This window comes from Osmerus mordax, chromosome 26, assembly GCF_038355195.1.
Source record: "Osmerus mordax isolate fOsmMor3 chromosome 26, fOsmMor3.pri, whole genome shotgun sequence".
Taxonomy (NCBI): Eukaryota; Metazoa; Chordata; class Actinopteri; order Osmeriformes; family Osmeridae; genus Osmerus; species Osmerus mordax.
Genome location: NC_090075.1, coordinates 7966255 through 7986087, shown reverse-complemented (window position 1 = coordinate 7986087; position 19833 = coordinate 7966255). Strand labels below are relative to the sequence as shown.

At 49.4% G+C, this 19833-nt stretch overlaps 1 protein-coding gene across 12 annotated transcripts in view; it reads right to left on the bottom strand.

The window, feature by feature from the left end:
- Positions 1–269: 269 nt before the first annotated feature.
- The window catches only part of LOC136936335 (ephrin type-B receptor 3-like), a 54521-nt gene continuing 34957 nt past the window's right edge, over positions 270–19833 (bottom strand). For 2 of the 12 annotated variants that reach the window (XM_067230129.1, XM_067230136.1), the window contains 12 exons: positions 19001–19336; positions 16565–16701; positions 15582–15807; positions 14953–15061; positions 13343–13395; positions 12785–12919; positions 10739–10986; positions 9600–9815; positions 9262–9411; positions 8868–9064; positions 6402–6557; positions 270–4715 (listed from right to left, as the gene is read on the bottom strand). In XM_067230129.1, the coding sequence (XP_067086230.1) occupies positions 4607–4715; positions 6402–6557; positions 8868–9064; positions 9262–9411; positions 9600–9815; positions 10739–10986; positions 12785–12919; positions 13343–13395; positions 14953–15061; positions 15582–15807; positions 16565–16701; positions 19001–19336 (2072 nt within the window). In that variant the 3' untranslated portion in view covers positions 270–4606. Of the gene's footprint in view, positions 4716–6401; positions 6558–8867; positions 9065–9261; positions 9412–9599; positions 9816–10738; positions 10987–12700; positions 12920–13342; positions 13396–14952; positions 15062–15581; positions 15808–16564; positions 16702–19000; positions 19337–19833 lie in introns of all 12 variants that reach the window. The other 10 variants (XM_067230130.1, XM_067230131.1, XM_067230127.1 and 7 more) reach the window with 10 other exon arrangements.

Genomic DNA, 19833 nt, shown 5'->3' with positions numbered 1-19833 from the left:
ATCAACAGAGACACTGTTTAGAAAATGTAAGTACTCAAGTGTTGTTATGAAATGCCGAAAATGATTAAGAGGGAGAAATCCGTTTTCCCCCTGAAAGAGTTGCATATTTTCTCATAGAGAAATTACAAAACCATATGGTTTAGCATATTTCAGATTCATTTGTACTATAGAAGAAATACATATTACACAAATGAATATGAATTCACCACTCAAGGACTCAGACAAGAAAGTGTATCACATTTCTTAAATAATTTAATTGCAAAAGGGTCTTTTAAAAATATTTCTACAAGAATGCATCATTTTTATCAATTTGTTGTTTATGTCTGACTGCACCATTAAATACATCTCAATGCTTTCAAAGAGGAATAAACAATCGCATTTTCCAACGGTTTCTTCCTTCCCTACAATACATGTACAGTACTCTTAAACATCTCACTTCTTTTCTCTAGGTATTTTCAAAAGTGACGAGAAGACAGGCATGTTAAGTGAGCTTGTTTAAAAAAGTTGTATATATTCATATAAAACAGTGACAGATGAACACAAAAAATGCGAAAAGAAAAAATCATGGGGAAAAGGTTAGGGGATAGAATCGTGGAGTCGGATGGGGGGGATCACATGGGGTAGAAAGGGAATGTTGGGATAGAATGGAGCCCCAGAATACTGAAAGAAGGGTTTGTTGGCACACAGAAAGAGAGGGGACTATGTTGAACCTAAGTTTAACTCTGCTGCTTGCGTTGGTGCTTTTGAAAACTATAATACTAGCACTTGTATCCACACACACATACACACTGGCACACACATAAGCATTGATTCTGTCCTCACGTCAGCATTTAGCAGAGAAACCAGGCTATGAGTACAAAGAGTGCGGATTAATGGTTGGTACGACAATTGAAATTCATGTCCATGAACCATCTTCAAGCAAAAAAGTGAAAAGCTTTTTTTTTTTTTTTCATCTGCAAGCACTTGTTAGAATGTGCAAGAGCGTAGAAGCTCATCCGTCACGTTCAGTGTTTGTGAAGTAAAACCACAAGCCAGGACCCGACACGGCATGTGCACCTCATCAATGCTTCATACAAGCCATCTGCTGCCATTGTTTCACGAGTGGGCATGTCTACCATCTGATTGTGTTTAGGCCCCCTCTCTATTCACGTTCATCAACTGTCTTGTTTTATTTTTTATTTTATTGTATTTTTTATTATTTATTTATTTTTGGGGGGGGAGGGCACCGCGTGCTTGTTAGTAACAGTGGTTGTCTGATCGAGTGGGAAAGTGGGGCGGAATATTTCTGCTGGACGATTTCAGTCCGTGAATTTGTGATTTCACTGACCTGTATTCTCATGTATTCCACTGCCTTCGTCGATGCTTTGGTTTCTAGAAACAGGAGTTTCGAATATATTTGACTGACTTGCCAGCTATGAAGTCAATATGCTTGTTGTGGCATGTAAGAGGACTTTTAAGACATCCGTTCTGTTAGGCAGAAGCCATGATGTAAAGGACCAAAGCTAGTGGAGTGCAGTTTTATGATCGCTCTCAAGTTTGCTACTTACTATCGTGCATTCTAACTTTTTTGGGTTACTAAACCCGTTTTGCACACTCATCTGTTCTCAAAGGGTAGAAAAAAGTGATATTAATTGGGAACACATGATATTTTGGCGTTGGTGCCTTTCACAGGGTTGACAAAAAGGTTTGAGAAAGTTATATGGCAAGGCTTAATGAACGGACACGACATCACACTATTATTACACACAGAACTAATATTATTCACAAATTGCATTGATTAAGACCTATCCAGACACTTCACAGATGCTGTCTGGATAATCTGTAGGATCAGCACTGTAGACAGCTACCATCTCCCCTAAATTTCAAACATCCACACGGTTGGTAGAACCTGTCCCTCAATTCAACCCTTTTCAGAAAACGCCAAAGGTACGGTCTCGGTGATACAGCTGCTATCGTTTACAACGTGGCCTCCAGGTTTTTGCCTCTCTCCAGGCCAAGGTTGTTGATCCAACACTGTACTAATCAGGATAGAGCCAGTACAGAGACGGGATGATCGCAGGCTGGACAGGAAATAAAGACAGATAATCATGGGTCGGCCATCCGTGTGTCTGCGCTGGCTGCGAGTGTATTTCCTTGATGCTGTGGATCAGCTGCTGCATTTATCAGCCTGACAGGCTTGGACCGGTGGGCCACTTGTCTGACTGGAGCCGACAGGTTCCAGTCACTGAGGAGCAGATTGGGCCCTCTGATGGAGCTGGGCCTTCTGATGGAGCTCCGCCTAGGGGCTCATTAGGACAAGGGACAAACTGCTCGGGCCGTCTGACGGAGCTCCACCTGTGGACCTATTGGTGGTAAACCATTGTAACTGAGCCACACAGGTGAGTGGGGTGGAATCCTGTTAGGAGGTATCTGGTAGCTGTATATTACTGTAAATGAACATGTTGCAATGTACAGACATTTTATACATTTCCATTGACCATAGGGGTGTGTTTGAAGAACAGATAGGGAAGGCAGGACCCTTTCTTTGATAAAAGTGTATGGAAGACAACTACTGACAGCTTCACAGGGCTACACAATACAACTCCTTTTCACGTAAGAACGAGAACCGAGTGGGTACAGCTAGATCCAGTATGGTCGTAAATCTAAAGTGTTGACCTGGAAACGCACACTCACTCAACACAGCCATTCACTAACGTACGCACACAGGAAGTAGTAGGGAGCAACACCAACGGTTGGATTATGAGCATCCGACGGCCTCACCGTGGGATAAGCCCCTCCTCTTTCTCTTCCTTTATCACTCTTTCTTTATATCTCTACCACATTCCCCCCACGCTTGACCTAACCCAACCAGACACAAATCATCTCACAGCGACACTTTTTCCAGCAGTTTCTCAGAACACCATTTTGATTCATGTTATTTATCTTATTTTTTGTTACAAAACATGTACAGGCTGTTTAGAACAACAACAAAAATACAATATCCAATTCTATATGCAATTTGTTTGTATAATCAATTCATCAATTCATTTGCTGAATCCTCTTGGGTCACTTCTTCCATGTGATTGATAGAAGAAAAAGTCCATAGTTCAAATGGCCGACAGTCTAATAGGCAGGGGTAAATAAATACATTCGAGGGCATTGAGAAATTAAACTATAATTCGATTATTCATGAATTCGGATAATAGTAAAAAAGAAAATGTGGTGTCTCTCATGGTTGCTTTCAGTTTCTGTACGATGCATATATATATATATCTCCAAAGTTTTGGATTTGCTAAAAAACGTTTAACAGTTTGTCCACAGAATATAGTGTAATTGATTCAGATATAATTGCTCCTTGTCACGGTTCAGTTCATGCGTAAATTCTCCACGGTGGCGGGTAGCTGAAGCTGTATTGTACAGTACTTGTGTGCAACTTACACTCAGTCATTCACACCCATACACAAAAAACACAAACGCTCGCACACACACGCACGCAGGAAACACACACAAGGCCAAGCGGTCTTTGTATTTGTGTCGCCACAGTCCTCGTTCTCCCCCATCACAAAAAGCGTCCAGCAGGAGTACTTAAGAGTAGACCGGGCCATTTCCGAAACACATATCTCCCAATTTATGTTGGACAAAAAAATCAATATGTACTGTAGTGTTGATAAAACAAATAAACAGCAATTATTATGATACGAAAACACAGGTAATGACCCAATGTTCCCAAGATGGGGAACCATCCTGAATTCTCTCAGGTCTGTGTAAGTGATCAATCCAGGATGTTAGACCTGTAGCCAATCGGGTGTCACCAGCTCAGCTGCTCCCATGTGACCTCATGACCTCTTTGACCCTCTGACCTTTGAACCCCAGACTGTCTGCCTCCTCTTCATTCTTGTCGGGCATGTGCCCTTTTACATAATACACCTTCAATATGAAGATGGGGAGAATCACACACACAATAAAACAACTTCTAACATGGGAAGGTTTTTTCCACTGTGTCCAAAACACATATTTTTTTGTGTGAATTCTCATTCACTTTTTTTCCGCTCTTTTTGAACTTAAACAGTTTTCACTCCTTCTTGTCAATCCACGTGTCCATCAGGGGGCTTTAAGGATCAGACTTGGGGGTGGTGGTGGTGGGGGGGGGGGGGGGGTAGAGGGTCAGGGAGAAGGGCTTTCACTTGAGGAAGACCAAGTTCAAAATACCGAGGGTTCAGTCCCAGGCTGACTTCACAAAAACACACGCTCGCATGCAAACATCACCCCACACTTGTCCTGGTGAGGCACGGATGGGATATGGGATTCCTTTTTTTCTTCTTTAAAAAATGTACAAAAAAATCCTGACCAATGTCTTGTTGGAAGGAACAGAGTAATTCTACCGGGAGAGGCGGGAACAGGAAAATGGAAGTTAAAGAAGAAGAAGAGAAAAAAAAAAACATAAACGTGACTAGTCTGAGGCACTGCAAGCCAGTCTGATTGGCAGAGATGGTCAGGCAGCTAGGGTGTCCCATTGGCTCTCTCTTTCTCTCTCTCTCTCTTTCTCTCTCTCTCTCTCTCTCTCTCTCTCTTTCTCTCTCTCTTTCTGGCACAGTTCCTCTCCTTCCAGTTTGTCTGTGTGTTTGTCTCAGACCTGGACAGGCAACGTTTGGTTCATCTGTAGTCTCATGTCCTGAATGCTGCCTAGGATCTTCTTCTGGTGACCGGCCAAAGTCACTCCTATCCGAAGCAAGTCTCTGAGGGGAGAAAGAGAGAGAGGGATGAAAAGGGAGGAGGAGGAGGGGGGGGTCAACTTGTGTATGGTACCACATTATGAACATACGCATGATTCTTTAGAGCTGTTGCCAACACACTTTGATGAAATGGAAAACAGATTGATTTTTACACTCGACACAACGACATATTCTTGTTGTGTACATTTAGCCGGCTTGAGTAAGAGCAAATATAAGGAGTCCACATGTGGGAACAGAAGCAGATGAGCATCAGCAGTGGCCCATAAAATGGCTTCTGGAGGTCAAGTCAACAAAATGGTTGACATTCATCCAAGAGCATGGATACCTAATGTAACATACTTATATTGCCTGGCAGATGTGTGTGTGTGTGTAGAGAGAGAGAGAGAGAGTTATAATGGAGGGTTAATAATTAAAGAAAGATCGGTGCTACTGTTGGGCAGCTGGTGCACTTCACAACACTGAAGCCAGTCTGCCAGACAGCCAGTAAGTAAACCAGGCTTTTTGAATAATCAGCCAGTTATAGATCAATCGACTGTGAATGTTAATCATATATCAGCTATTTCAACTGACTTCTAAATGACCTCAATTTGTCAGTTGACAGCTTTTCACCCTTAAAACCAGAACCCAATTATGAAGTAACAAACAGAGGGGAAATGTCAAGAACTGTAAACGTCCATTAGAGTGCCCAGGGAATGAAATGGTGCACCTGTTTGGCGCGTTGGTCCGAGACAGCGTTTCAGCTGTGTTGTTTTAACGCCACTGCCTCGTACAGTGAACTGGAAGAGACAACATCCCTAGGAGCTCCCCCCCCGTCCCGTCCCGTCCCGTCCCCCCGGCCGATAAACAAGGACGAGAGCAAAACCACGGGCGACGTCTGGAGGAGCGATTAGCAAACCGCCAGGGCCCTGCCGCTGTCTGCGTCCTCTCCATTCGCGCACACGCGCACGCACGTGAACATACACACATACCGGTACAGAAGCGTACACACACACACACACACACACACATCCACGCAAATTCAATTTCCCCTCACAGACACCATGTCCTCTGGTTGTCTCAGCGGTCATTACGGTACTATCTATTTGCACATTTGTGCATACGCTCTCTCTCTCCCACGCGCGCACACGCACGCGTCGAAACGCAAGGAAAAACACACGCACGCACACTGCCAATTGACACCGCCATTGCTCCAATTTCACACAAATAAATTGTGTTTTTTTCCCCGCTCCGTTCGCCTTCCCATCACCGCAGTGACGGCGGATAAAATCATAATAAATGAAAGCCATTAGAGGAATTACTGGCCATTAAGGACAGCAGAGACCCTTAGTGCGCCACACCTGTCTGCCCGCCAAATTGAAACAAATTACCCCCACCTCCGTCCGCTATTACGGGTCTAATGAGGATGATGTATTCATCATTATTATCCTAATTCATTTATTTGATCATAACTGCTCCCATTTCCCCACGACTTCTGTAGCGCCATTTCCTAGATCGCAAACCAGCCGGATATTGGCAGTCGACCACGTCTGCGGTCGACTGTAGGTCAAAACCCGTGGCGTCGATCGTAACACGGGGAGCGGAGGCTGGGTTTCCGGTTTGGGGTCTCTCCCGAGCGGGCCGCGCGCTACGGTTAGTAAACGGGGTTCTTCCCGAGCTAAAGGAAGGCGTCGAAGGCAACTCGAAACTCACTCTGCCGTCATTTGGGCCACCAGGTCGAAGGAGGCAAAGCCGGCGTTGAGGAAGTTGTCTCGGTAGCGGCTCATCTTGATGGCGTCCAGCCAGTCTCCCACGGTGGTGAAGGTGGTGTAGTCGGGGACACAGCGGTCCAACAGGGGCTGGGACACCCTACAGGGGGGGGGGGGGGGGGGGGGGGGGGGGGGGAGGGTAGGGGGAGGGGACAGAGAGGGAGAGAAAGAGAGAGAGAGAGGGTTAAGGTCAAGCCTCGACTCCACCACCTGAACCTCACCCCCAAACCCCCCAAACGCCACCTCTCGGCCCCCCGCCCCCCCCCCCCCCCCCCCCCCACCCCCCTCCGGCCGGGGTGGCGCGCTGTGGTTCCGACTGAGGCCACCTTCGTTGACCGAGGACCGACTGGACCGGAGGCGTGGCCCCTGGATGGCGTTTGTTGAACGCCGGCGACGGATGCCGCTCGCCTGTCCCGGGGGACGCGCGTGTCCGTGCACGCTTTGCGCGCTCACGTTGCCGTGACGAGCGAGGCCAGACGAAAGGGTGCGTGCAACACAACACCGTGAAAAGGCATTTCCCCCTCAAGAATCTCAGACACCCGAGAGATATTTAGGGAATGTAAACACAAACGTGTGTGCGTGTCCGTGTGTGTGTGTGTGTGTGTACTGACTTACACCTGTCTACGCCCGCACGGGCCCTCGGAATCAAATCAAACATCGACTCCAAACCCTTCCCTGATCGGCGCAGCAGATACAGGGGGGCCACCGTGGAAGTTTAATAAAGCTCACGACGTTGGACTGAGACAGAGAAATGCGAAAGGGTGAAAGGAGCAAGGGAGGGAGGTGGAGGGAACGATGGAGGGAAAGGAAAGGACAGGCTGCGTGGGGGCAAGAGAAAGAGAGCCACTGTCTTCCTGCGCTCTCTGCTCTGTTGGTCCTTGTCGTCTTTTTGATGGCATTAGGTTCATTAACAATTAAAGGAGGAGGAGGAGGGGGAGGAGGGGCAGCAAGAGAGTTAATAAGAGCCATACAGAGGCTCCATTGAGGTGAGGGCTGCCTGTGGATGGATAGAGGGGAGCGATTTTTAATAAGGCCTGCACTTCAGGGCCCGAGGGCTCGGAAAAGTTATTAACCCCTAAACACAGCCTGCTCTTAATAGAGCATTGTTAGCTTGTTAGCATTGTTACCTTTGCCTAGACCTGCCCCTGACAAGGAAATGGCCTTTGGTGTTGTCTTGCCGAACAAGGAAGCCGGAGGAAGGCGACTTCGGGCTCTGTTATGACGGAAGCGACTCGGACACGGATGAGGCGAAGTGTAGAAAAAGGTGAACGGCTAAGAGCCGTCACTGTTTCCAAATGAGCTCGTGTTCCGTTTTCTCACGGGGCATTCGGAAGACATGGGTGGTTTAGGGCCTTTAGGGGTCATGGTCTGTGTTTGTGTGTGTTATGGAAATCAACGTGACATACGTGCACAGGTTCACACACACACACACACACACACAAACACACACACACACACACACCTCCGGTCTCTCGGTTGCCACGCTTTCCCCCCCTACGCGAACACCCACACACAACAAGCAGTAAATACAGCAGGCGCAGACAGCACCGTAACAGGTCCTCCCAGTTGGACAGTAGCGTTTTATAACCTCTACCTCTCTGCCTTAATGTCACTCCGACGAGAGCCTGATCCCTCACACCTTCCTCGTTATGGCTTGGCAGGAGGCGGTCTCATCACTGGCCCGTTTAAAATCTCGTTAGCAACTAATTAAAAGCATTCCCATCTCTTTTACAACGCCCCCCCCCTCCCCCTCCCCCTCCCCACTCGCCTTAATCTAGATAATTACCCACGCTTAATCTTCTCAGCTATCGTTGTATGTATAACTATGTGGGCTCCAGGTCCCCTAAGAGCTCCACCACCACCTAGGACAGTCCCATATCCTCTCCCAGGATAGGCAGCCCTGAGGCTGGGGGCAGGTAGGTAGGTCAGCCCTGCCTTCCACCACCCCCTCCAGCCTCCTTCCCAGGGAAGAGGTGCAGTGCGAAGGCGAAATGTAGACGTGAGCTCATTGATCGAACTCCCTGTAGGTGGGTCTTTTGCCTCGAGTACTTTACACTGCCGTGTCAATACACATTAGTCACGTTTTAGCTAGGTGTGGGGTGAGAGAAGTGTGTTTCGTTTTCTCAATGTCCACTTGACCTGGTATGTGAGCAAAGTCACTTCACCTAAGTTATGGGTCATACTGTAGAACCAAATGTGCATGCTAATCAACCAGGCAAACTAAATCCACAGACAAAAGAATTCCCGTTCAGTTTAAAACGTAGTAAAACTTTCAACAACTATCAAGGCTAAATGGCACAACTTACTTCTAGCAGAACACCATTGTTAGCTTCCGATCCTAACCAAAGAGCCACGGCTAACTAGCCAACACCAGCATATCCCTGGCTACACACCGGGGCTGTAAACTTACCCAGACTGTGCACTGCTGGTGACGACCTTGAGGCTAGCGGCGTTGCGGATCAGCTTGTCCAGCGTGGCGACGATCTGGGAGAACTTGGGCCGCAGGTTCCTCTCCTTCACCCAGCAGTCCAGCATGAGCTGATGCAGAGCCGTGGGGCAGTCCATGGGCGGGGGCAGCCTGTAGTCCTGCTCCACTGCATTGATCACCTTGGGGATGGGGGGGTGAGCAGGTCAATAGGGGGTACGAGGGGGGTTAGGAGAATGCGTGTGAAGGGTCAGTGAGGGAGAGACGGAGATCGAAAGAGACCGAAAGATAAAAGAGAGAAAGGAAAAGAGAGAGATAGAAAGAGAGACAAACAGGGTAAGCAGGGTTGAGAAAAGGTGAGCGTCGGGGTTGAACTTACATCCTGGTTGCTCATGTCCCAATATGGCCGCTCGCCGTACGACATCACTTCCCACATGACGATGCCGTAGCTCCACACGTCGCTGGCCGAGGTGAACTTCCTGTAGGCGATGGCCTCGGGGGCCGTCCAGCGAATGGGAATCTTCCCGCCCTGTGAATATGCGAATGAGTAGGTGAGCGTGAAATACTGAGGGATGGAGCACGCACAGTCAGACACACAAGAGGGAGAGAGAAACGCACGACTGAGAAATCGGACGAGAAATGCAAAAGCCGGGATACAAAAAAGCACACGCTGAAGAACGCACACGCACACGCACAACACCTAGACACAAGCCTCACCAGTGAGCTGGTGTAGGTGGGGTCTGCGGGGTCGTCCTCGAGGAACCGAGACAGTCCGAAGTCGGACACCTTGCACACGAGGTTGCTGTTGACCAGGATGTTGCGGGCGGCTAGGTCTCTGTGCACATAGTTCATGTCTGACAGGTACTTCATGCCCGCTGCGATGCCACGCAGCATGCCAACCAGCTGGATCACCGTGAACTGGCCGTCGTTGAGCTGCCAGCGACGATAGCGATAGAAAGAGAGGAAGAGGGGGGGGAAAAGAGAGAGAGAGAAGGAGGAGGAAAAGGTCAGGTTGCATTGGCACTCGGCTAACGAAGCACATGCTAATTTCGTTGTTTCGCCCTCTCTCTCTCTCTCTCTCTCTCTCTCTCTGTCTGCTGTCTGTCTTCATTCCTCTGTCTCCTCTGTCTTTCTTTTCATCAATCTTTCCTCTCCTCGCGCCTTCTCGACCCACGTCCCCCTTCCCTTCTTTTTTTCTCTCTCCCTCCCCTCCTGACAGCTAGTGTTTGATATGTCTGGGAGCCAGTGATTCATAGGCAACTGAGCTCTCTGTAAATGTCAGGGATAGCCAGAGCGGAACATTTGTCAGATATTAGCTACAGCCAAACCCCAGGTAATGCTCTTTTCTTCAGACATGGAGAGTTTTGAATGAGGGAGAAACTAATAGGAAGATTAAGAAGGTTGGGCTAGGTGTATTTGTTGGATTGTGCTATCGGCACGCACAGAGATTTAGATATGGAAATATGGAGTACTTCTGACAATCAGATTCCTGGGTTTTTGTGTGTAGAACACGCTTCGAGCTCAATGTAAACCATAGATGGCCTGTTTGCTTGAAATACATAGAATGCATTTCAAAAAAGTTTTTAAGTTATTTGAGCAACTGAAAAACAGACCTATGTTGACGTGAAGATATTCGCCTCAGGTTATCCTGAATAATCATGTAACAAATTACTTCTATAATTTATCTGTCAAACTATCTCCAAGCCTTCAAAACCAGGACAGATGTTTTTTCTTTCAGATAAAATCATGTGAAAATACTTTCTCATTATGGTTGTTTGATCCTTCAATGCGATTTGCCATTGTTTAGACTGATCATTTAACAATATCAAAATCCTGAAATATCAACCACTTCTTACCCGGAGGAAAGAGTCTAGCGCTCCATTCTCCATGAACTCTGTGACGATCATGACTGGCCGACTCTTGGTGACCACGCCTTCCAGGCGGATTATGTTGGGGTGGTCGAACTGGCCCATGATTGACGCCTCGGACAGGAAGTCCCGCCTCTGACGATCGGTATAACCGACCTTCAGCGTCTTGATGGCCACGATGATCTCCCTTCTTCCGGGTAGCTTAAGGCGACCCCGGCACACCTCCCCAAACTCTCCTGCGAGAGTGGAGGGGGGGTGGGGGTGGGGGAACAGAGAAAGAGAGAGCGAGAGATGGAGGGAAGAGAGGAAGGTCGGAAGAGTGGAGGAGAGTGGGGGGAGAGAGGGGAGAGGGACAGTTACTGGTTAGAACCAAGGAGTCAGGGAAGGACAGCGGGAGGGGAAGGGATAGGGGAAGACTGCCAGAGAAGCCAGGATTCAGGGGTGGGGGGGGCAGGGAGGGAGTGTGTACAGTGTCTCGGAGCGGTAGATGTAGAAGGTGGGGGGGCGGTGGCAGCGGTTAGGAGCGTGGATTGGCGTGAGAAGTCGGGGGCTGTGGGGAAATAATGAAAGGATGGAGGGGTTTGGGGAAGGGGGGAGGCAGGCATGGAGGGGGGAGGGGAATGGGGGCGGGGTCAGGCTTCGGAGGGGTCGAGGGTATGGGCGGAGCAGGAGGAGACGGGAGGCGTGAGGAGCTTCGGGGTCCTGGGCGCCGCGGACGCTTTGCGTCGAGGGCCTACACCAAGCGTGCGCGAGAGAGAGCCAGAGAGGAGGAGAGAGAGAAACCAGGGGAGATAGGGAGAGGGGGAGGGAGAGAGAGAGGTGGGAGGAGAACCCAGGGGGTGGGGGGGGTAGGAGGGGAGGGGATGGAGGGAGGGAGGGAGGGAGGGGGGGAAAAGGGAGGGAGGACAGGGGTTGGGCTTTGTCACTTTTGGCGGAAGGCTAGGAAGCGACGGATTACAAGTAGCAGCAGCAGGTGTTAAGGCTGTTTCGTAGTAGCAGCAGTAGAAGTAGTAGCAGTGGTAGTGCGGTGGGGCCAGTTGCACACAGCCTCTCGATCCCCATCACAACGTCTTCACTTCAGCTTACATACACAAGGCTAAGAGTAATCGGAATCAGTTCACATAGTCCTACAGCTGTTTTTAGCAGGAGAAATCAACCAAAAAACTGTTTCAATGTTTAAAATATCTGAACTAATACAAGACAAGGGAGGATTCAGGGAAAAGAAGGACAGAAAAAGGGGGTTTCTAAAGGAACAGGAAGAACGACCGCAAATGGCAAAGCCGATAAGTGATAAGGTCAAAGGTCGGAAGTGCCGTCAAAGGCCATTTTTGAGTAGGTCCTCAAGATGCTTAAAGAAAGAGGGCCAGGGTAAGAGTTGACCAATCATGGGCCCGGGAAGTTGTTGTTATAGTTCATTCTACTAGATTCAAGTAGGAAACTAATCAATTCAAGTGCTTCTTAGGTCAGATCAACAACTTCCTCCGAGGCCCGTATCCAGAAGCAGGATTGGGCAGCCATTTGGGGGAGTTAAACTTGATGATAATCACTCATTGAACAAAAGCAAAATAGCAATCATCGCTAAGGAGGAACATCTAAGACACGGGTCAAATTTGTATTTCAAGTATTCAAAACCGCAAAGTTGCACTCAATTGGTCTTGCCAATCTCAAGTTCTCTTTATTTCATCGCAGCTCACTGGGACCAATGGAGCCCACTGTTAGCATTGTCAATACACATTTGGCCCGAGTCGGCGATATCTAGGGTGTTTCTACACAGCTGTGAGGGCAGCAGGTCAAGGTTGAGGAGGACGCATCTTGCACAAAGGACGGCGTGCGGAGTCAGATTGAGAAAAGAGGAGAGGAGCGTCGAGGTCGCTAGCACGGAACGAGGAAGAGGAGGCAGGTGGGTAGGGAAGGGGTGGGGGGTGGGACGATTGAATTGAGTGAAAGTACCGCTTGGCGTGAAGTCCTCTAAGGGAATGGCCTGGAGGTGACTAGCATTCTTCCCCCTGTAGCTCAGGAGCTTTTGTTGGTTACCTGCGCCGATGACCTCCTCGATCTTCACGCAGGAGATGTCGATCTCCTTGGCGAACTCGCGCACTGCCTCGTTAGGGTCCTCGTAGGTGAAGGGGTCGATATAGACCTTCATTCCCGGCGTGACTATAGGGGATTCAGTAGTGAGAAGAACAAACCACATGAATCGAGGCCGTCAATCAGGACTCGCAAATGAGAAATGATGCAAATGAGACAAGTCGACTGATTGGGTGATTGATTGCGTGGTTGAGTGATTAAGTGATTGATTGATTGATGGATTGGAAGATTGTTTTAAAGCAATTCAAGTGTAGTGGCTATTACTGCTTCAGCCTTAAATATAATCACGGTGCGATTATAAACCAGATTGTGTCATCTGATCAGTTGAACATATTTGTGCGTGTATAAACAGTGCTTAAAAGCACATATATTATTATCATTAGTATACCATCCATCCATCAACAGTGACGTGGCGTTTCTTCCAGTCGTATGGTATAGGGATTTTTGAACACTGTTTGGGAATACTTAGTGTGTCCGACTAGGTGACAGGCAGCAGGGACTTACTGTATTGCTGCAGCTTCTCTGTGTACTCAGACTCTGAGCCGTTCCTCTGCTTCCTGTGGGCCGACAGAACGAGAACAAAACACAAACGTCAGCCAAAGGGATTTTTCACACACAGTCTCCGCGGGTCGACTCAGTCGAACCCGAATGCTACGCGTTCTCTCGTCACTGAGGGCCGGGGAGAGGATAATGGGCAGCTGTGTCGCTGCAGATGGAGGATAAACCCATTGAGGATCCGCAGTAATGTATACTGTAGTCGCAATGACAATCATATACTGTATTCAAACATGATGTCTATCCCAAGCCAGGGGCGGGGAGAATGTTTACCAAGACACACAAAGAGGTGTAATTTGGTGTGAAAACATCGATTTCCATTTCCTTTGTCTGACATGGCAGCCGTGTAAACCCTCGCACACCCCCGTGACACCCCCCCCCCCCCCCCCCCCCCCTTTAAATGAGGCCGGGAGACAACCTCAGCTGCTTCCCTCGTCACCCTCGCCCCTCGCTCACACTCGTTTCAGACTCTTTCACCTTCTCGTCTTCCTCTACCCGCTGGTCTGTATCAGTCCATTAATGTGTGTGGTGGTGTGTGTGTGTGTGGGGGGGGGGGGGTATGACAGGACAAGGGTGTATGGGTGTGTGTGTGTGTGTGGGGGGGTTGTTGAAATTACATGTTAATGTGCTTCCTTTGTTGTCTAACCAGTAACCGGGGCAATAATACCCGCCGGTGATTTGCATCTCATTTCCAATTCAAATGCAGTTCCGGAATATGCAGAGGCTTTTTTTTTCATTTTTTTTTTCATTCTCTCTTTTTATTTCCTTCGGTGACAGACGCAGCACGGTGGCTACGACACTGATGAGACGCAATGAAACGGTGGTGGAAAAAAAGCAGGGAAATGACAGGAGTCGAGACGAGGAGGAGGATTACGATTCGGTCGAGCGTGACCGGGCCTCGCGTTTGTCAGACGCGGGCCGCTCGGAGCGAGACCGTGCCCCCCCGCCTGAGGCGGGCCCGTCGGTGCCAGTCAGAGGGTGCCAACCCTCGCGCACGTGGCCGCGACCGGCACAATCACCGCCGCAAACCATTTGCCGCCACCAGCAGATGGTTGATGACTGGCAGTCCGACTGGACGAGTCAACAGTGGCCACTTCTGAGGGAGGGAGAGCTGTTCTTTGTGGAGGGCCGTGGCGGGGACACCCAGGAAGGCTGAGCCACGCTATCAGGGCTATCAGTCTGGGCAGCTGGCCCTCGTGCCGAGTCCACTGAGCTTATTAGCTTGTTTCGCTAGCTAGCTGCCATTTTCACATCCAAGGAGGCTAATCTCCAACTGCCAAACCTGACAGGGGGGCGGGAGGCGTAGGTGGGTGTGTGTGTGTGGGGGGGGTACATTTAAGGGGTTTTGGGGCTCGTGCTGACTTGAGGGACATTTGAAGCCCAAAAATGACATTTTGAAACCGTCCTCTCTTAACCCGAAACGAATGTCAGAACTGTGCATGAGGCGGATGGGTCGGTGTGAACTTCTTGCCATCGCCCACGACCGCGCGTGCACATCAAAACACGGTAGTGTGCCCCCGTTGGTATGTTTTAGCATTTCTACTCTCTTCTGTTCTCACCTGAGGCAGACGATGGCTATCACGACAACAGCGATGATGAAGACGAAGCCGGCAGTGGCCGACCCCACGATGAGAGGAAGTTGCTCTTGAAGCGACTTATCTGGGTCAGCTGTGGGGTCAGGTCAGAGGATCAAAGGTTAGTGGCGTAGTAGTGAGAAGCAGGTTATGCAAAGAACCTGTCGCCAGCACATTAAGACACCCACAAGAGTGCATAGCTCCAGGAATGATGTCATGCCACAAGAATAATCTGATTTAAAGAATCATATGCTTATGTAATAAGCTCTGGATAAGAGCGTCTGCTAAATGACTAAATGTAATCCACTAGTTTGTGCCTACGTGCTCCTAACTCATATCAAAGAAAATGTGAAATATCTTTACGATACCGTTCAACTGACGATGTTCGTCAGTTGAACGGTTACATTTTATGATACTAACTTTAGTCTAGCTGATTGGGAAGTTGTAAAGTTATTTAAATAAGGACAGATATCTTCCCCTCTAAAACAGCTAAACTAACAACCAACTGTATCGCTTCTCCGAATCATTTTGCATTACTTCTCTAAAACACCACACTACAGAGTACTAGAATAGAGATTGGTAGAATGTAGGAATGAAAAGATGTGTATACATACAGCACATGTGTTCGGTATCGGGATGTGCTCCACACATACCTACGGCCGTTTTAGAAAACGTACTGTTTTGGTTGGTGCTGAAATCGGCGGGGCTGCTGTAGCGTCCGTAGCCGGCCACTGTGCGCGCCCGCACCTGCACCACGTACGGCGTGCTCTGCTTCAGGCCCTCGACGCGGGCCGAGCTGCGCTGGGCCGTCATGGTGTGAGCGATGGCCTCGGCTTGGTCCTGCCGGGGGCGAGAGAGACAACGCTCAGCAAAGCGGACCCGGCTGAAGCGGAGGAGCGGGAGGGGAACGACGCGCGATGCCCTTCTCGCGCGCGTCGTTCCGCCCTTTGGTATTCATCCGCTCTCGCTCTCTCTCTCTCTCTCTCTCTCTCTCTCTCTGTCTCTCTCTCTCTCTCTCATCTGCCTTTTTCAACAACAGCTCTGGGGCGACGCGGCCAGCCAATCTCAGTGAACAGCCAGTGAGCATGCTCGGGTTTAATACGAACGAGAGAGAATTAGAGGGAAAGAGAGTGTGTGTGAGAGAGAGAGATAGATAGAGAGAGAGAGAGAACAACAAACAACAAATAGAGCTGATACAAGGAGTCTTTGTTCCTTCCCTGAGGCAAATCCATAGCTTTCTGGCCCCCTGCTTGGTTTATGGCACCGGCCACTAACACAGAAACTTTGAAACGAGAGAGGGGGAGGGGGGGGGATTGGACAGATCCAACAGAGGATCCAAAGGAAGGGAAGACAAAAAGAAAAGAAAGAAGGAAAGAAAGAAAGAAAGAAAGAAGGGGAGATGAAGGGACGACGGAGAGGACAAGAGGAAGACGAGGGGAAACGTAAGACGGAAGGAAGGGATTTGATTCAGTGCCCTCGTTTGGTCTTGTTTGGTTACGATTAGTTGCATTTTGCTGTTCAGTGACTTGATTTCCTATGGGGTATGGGGCGCTCTGAATTCTCGTGAAAAGGGATGGAATTAGAACCGTTGACTTACATTGCTGCTTACCTTCTCATGGTACTTAATCTCGTAATCCAGAATGATTCCGTTGGGTTTCTCCGGGGGCAGCCAGGAAAGGCTCATGGTGTTCGCTGTTGCCCCCATCAGGTGGACCGTGGGCACTGCAGAGGGAGCTTGGGGGGGGGGCGGGGTTACAGAGGGAAGAATTTGTTTCATTCACTATCTGTGTGTTTCTGAGTTCTACTCGCTTTTGTCCAGGCACACAGGCCTAAAACCCCAAAGTCTAAGACCTGCATTGAAGCTTTGTGAGGTTTTGTGAGTTGAACTGGGAGGCTAAAGTTGGTGTTTGGTATGCAGCACCATTCCCTAGAATCGTCCCCTAGCCAACTCCTCTGGGACACAAGAGATTTGTAATTCCTCTGCGACAAGGAAATCACGCCACGAAACCGGCAGCTTATTATCTGGAAGATCCAGCCCACCTCCCCTTGGTTACACACACACACGTTCATGTAATCACAACCAAACACACACACACACACATGCACGCACACATTATCCTACATCACACCCGCCCGCATGACTTTCTTTCTGAAATATTCTCACTATTATGCCAAGAAGTCTGTCCCCCTGCACCTCACATCTCCTCCCTCTCATTTCTACCTTTTATTGGCCTTTCGTTCCCTCGATAGAACTTACTTACTTCCATTTTCCCACCCTTTTCACTCTTAACATCTCGAGTTTCATCCCTCGCGTTTAGGTATCGCTATCTCTCCGTTTCACCCAACAACATCCCTCACTCACTCATTTTCTCCCTCCTTGCCATCTGAGTCTGTCTCTCCTGCTCTCTCTCTCTGTCTCTCTTTCTCTCTCTCTCTCTGTCTCTCTTTCTCTCTCTCTCTCGCCCTCTTTCTTTCCAAAACTCTTTGTTAAAAGCTTTTTAATCCCTAGGTCCGGTTCTTTGATCCTTTTCCTTGTACTTTTTTCCCCATCACTCCGCCTCTTGTCTTTGTCTCCAACCCTCCAGACATTTCTTTTTCTTTGCCCTCCCAAACTCCCCCATCGCCATCGCCACCACAAGCCACCCAACCCTCCCAGACCCCTCTCTCCCCCAGGAGACAATGCCTCCTGGGCAGATCCCCCGGTCACTCTAGCCTGGGGATTAAGGGGCCTTCTTCCAGCTGAGACACTGGAGGAACCACAGGGCCAGTCCTCCAGGGCTTATCGCCCCCGGTATTTATTTTGGTTCTTAAAAGGTGAATGTGTATGCATGGGGGAGGAGTCCAGCGGGGGTATCGCAGCTAGCGGGGAGGATAATCTCACCACCCCCTCCGACCCTCCCTGACCTGGGACACTGGGGGGCGGACGGGGGTCCTTGTCACCCTGGTGCCCGAGCCCCTGTTAAAACAATGGAGGCCTCACTGGGTGTCATCCACCAATAGGAGGCATTCCTGACGCTCTTGTGGAAGGAAGAACAGAAGGACGGAGAGGAGGAACACAAGAGCACGGAGAAACACTGGGAGATAATCCCCGAGGCGCAAACTCCAGGAACAGACCCGCGACGCTAGCTTCGTGAAGCATAACTGGTCCAGCACAGGAACATAAACGTCATCATCTCACTGAACTGCTCCGATTTCCTATGAAAACGAAGCCGAAATTGAACTCAACGGGCGTTTCCTGCAATTCCGAGTCGGTCATTTTCGCACGGCAACGTGTTCGGTAGCCGACCCAATCGACTTCCACCAAAGCGCACAATGCGGTTGCATTCCCCGCATTTACCGTGTATACACGGCCCGCACGTCTATCGCTCAGCTAGCGCGCAGCCGATACCGTCTCAGACAGGATGTTCTGGCCTAGATCCACACTGTTCCTGTAAATGTCGTGGGCAGCGAGAGAGAGAGAGACAGAGAGAGAGAGAGAGAGAGAGAGAGAGAGAGAGAGAGCATTGGGCCGGCAACAGTGGGCAGAAGACTGTAGGTTCAACACATCGTTGTGCTCCCATCGCCTGTGCTATATGCGTCAGTGTGCGGAGAACACTGTAGGCGTGCGGGGGCAAAAAAAAAAGGGTCTGTCTCTCTTGAAAGCATTCATGCTATCTTTTTTTGCTCGAAAGCTTTGCAAATCCTCACTCAAAGGATGTGTACACGGAACACACACACACCTACGTGCACGTACTGTACTGGTACAAATTGTCTGGAGGTTCCTTGGCTCGGGAGTGCGATAGGACGGATGGGGGATGGATTCAGGCTATGACTAGGAACGAGCAGGTTCGTTATCTTTCACCGGCCTTGCCAGATGGTTCGTTTACACATATCCATCGGGGAAGTCGCCCCTTGGAAACGGTTCGGAGAAGGGGCTCGCTGTAATCCTACTTGTACCTGTCACATTCTCCATAAGCCTTGGAGAGCCTCTTTCCCGGACAACTGTCCCCCCGTGACCCCGTCGCGGAAAGCGAGTGCACGGGGGAGTCCTTACCGGCCTGGTTGGTGGTGATGTTGACGGCGTAGAACTGGGGCGTGTACGGGCTCCGGGTGGACACGCCGTTGACCGCCTGGATCTCGAAGCTGTACTGGGTGTGGGCCTGCAGGTTCCTGACGGCGACGCGGCGCTGCGTGAGGCCCAGGTGGCGAGGGGCGATGTCCACGTTGTCGTCGCAGCGCGAGCACACGCCGCGCTCGGGCTGGCACTTCTTGCAGATAACGTTGTAGAAGACGTCGTCGCGGCCGCCCGAGTCGCGCGGCTCGCTCCACTCCAGTACCAGGGAGGTCTCGTTGACGTTGGAGATGACGTTTCGAGGGGCGGAGGGGACGGCTGGAAAGGGGGCAGATTGAGAGTGAGCATGGTGGAGCTTTCCGGAAAAGGTTCGGCAACATTTGTTGCCGAAACATTATGGTTATATTGACAACCATGTTACTACATAGCAATACCTGTAGCACAGTGTAGGCACAAATGTGTAGTATTAATTGTAAGTGGTTTAGGTTACTACAAAAGTGTAAGCAGTCATAGTATGGGGGAGAGGTGTAAAAGGTGAGTGGGAGATGTAAAGGGACAATTAAAGTTTGTGTTCTCAAAACACAAAACAAAAATCTATATTAATAGACAATTACATCTTGAAAGCCCAACCTAACCGATACCAAGTTTCACCTGTGTAATAATTTGCACAGTAATACTGTCATGAAGTATAACTACTTAGCAGTTCCGATATAACTACGACGTTAATGGAAGTTAATTTAACCTGGATGTAAAGTTGCCAAGGTTGCTTTCCAATCAATAATTTGGTTTTGATCAAATTCCACGTTGACGGTTTA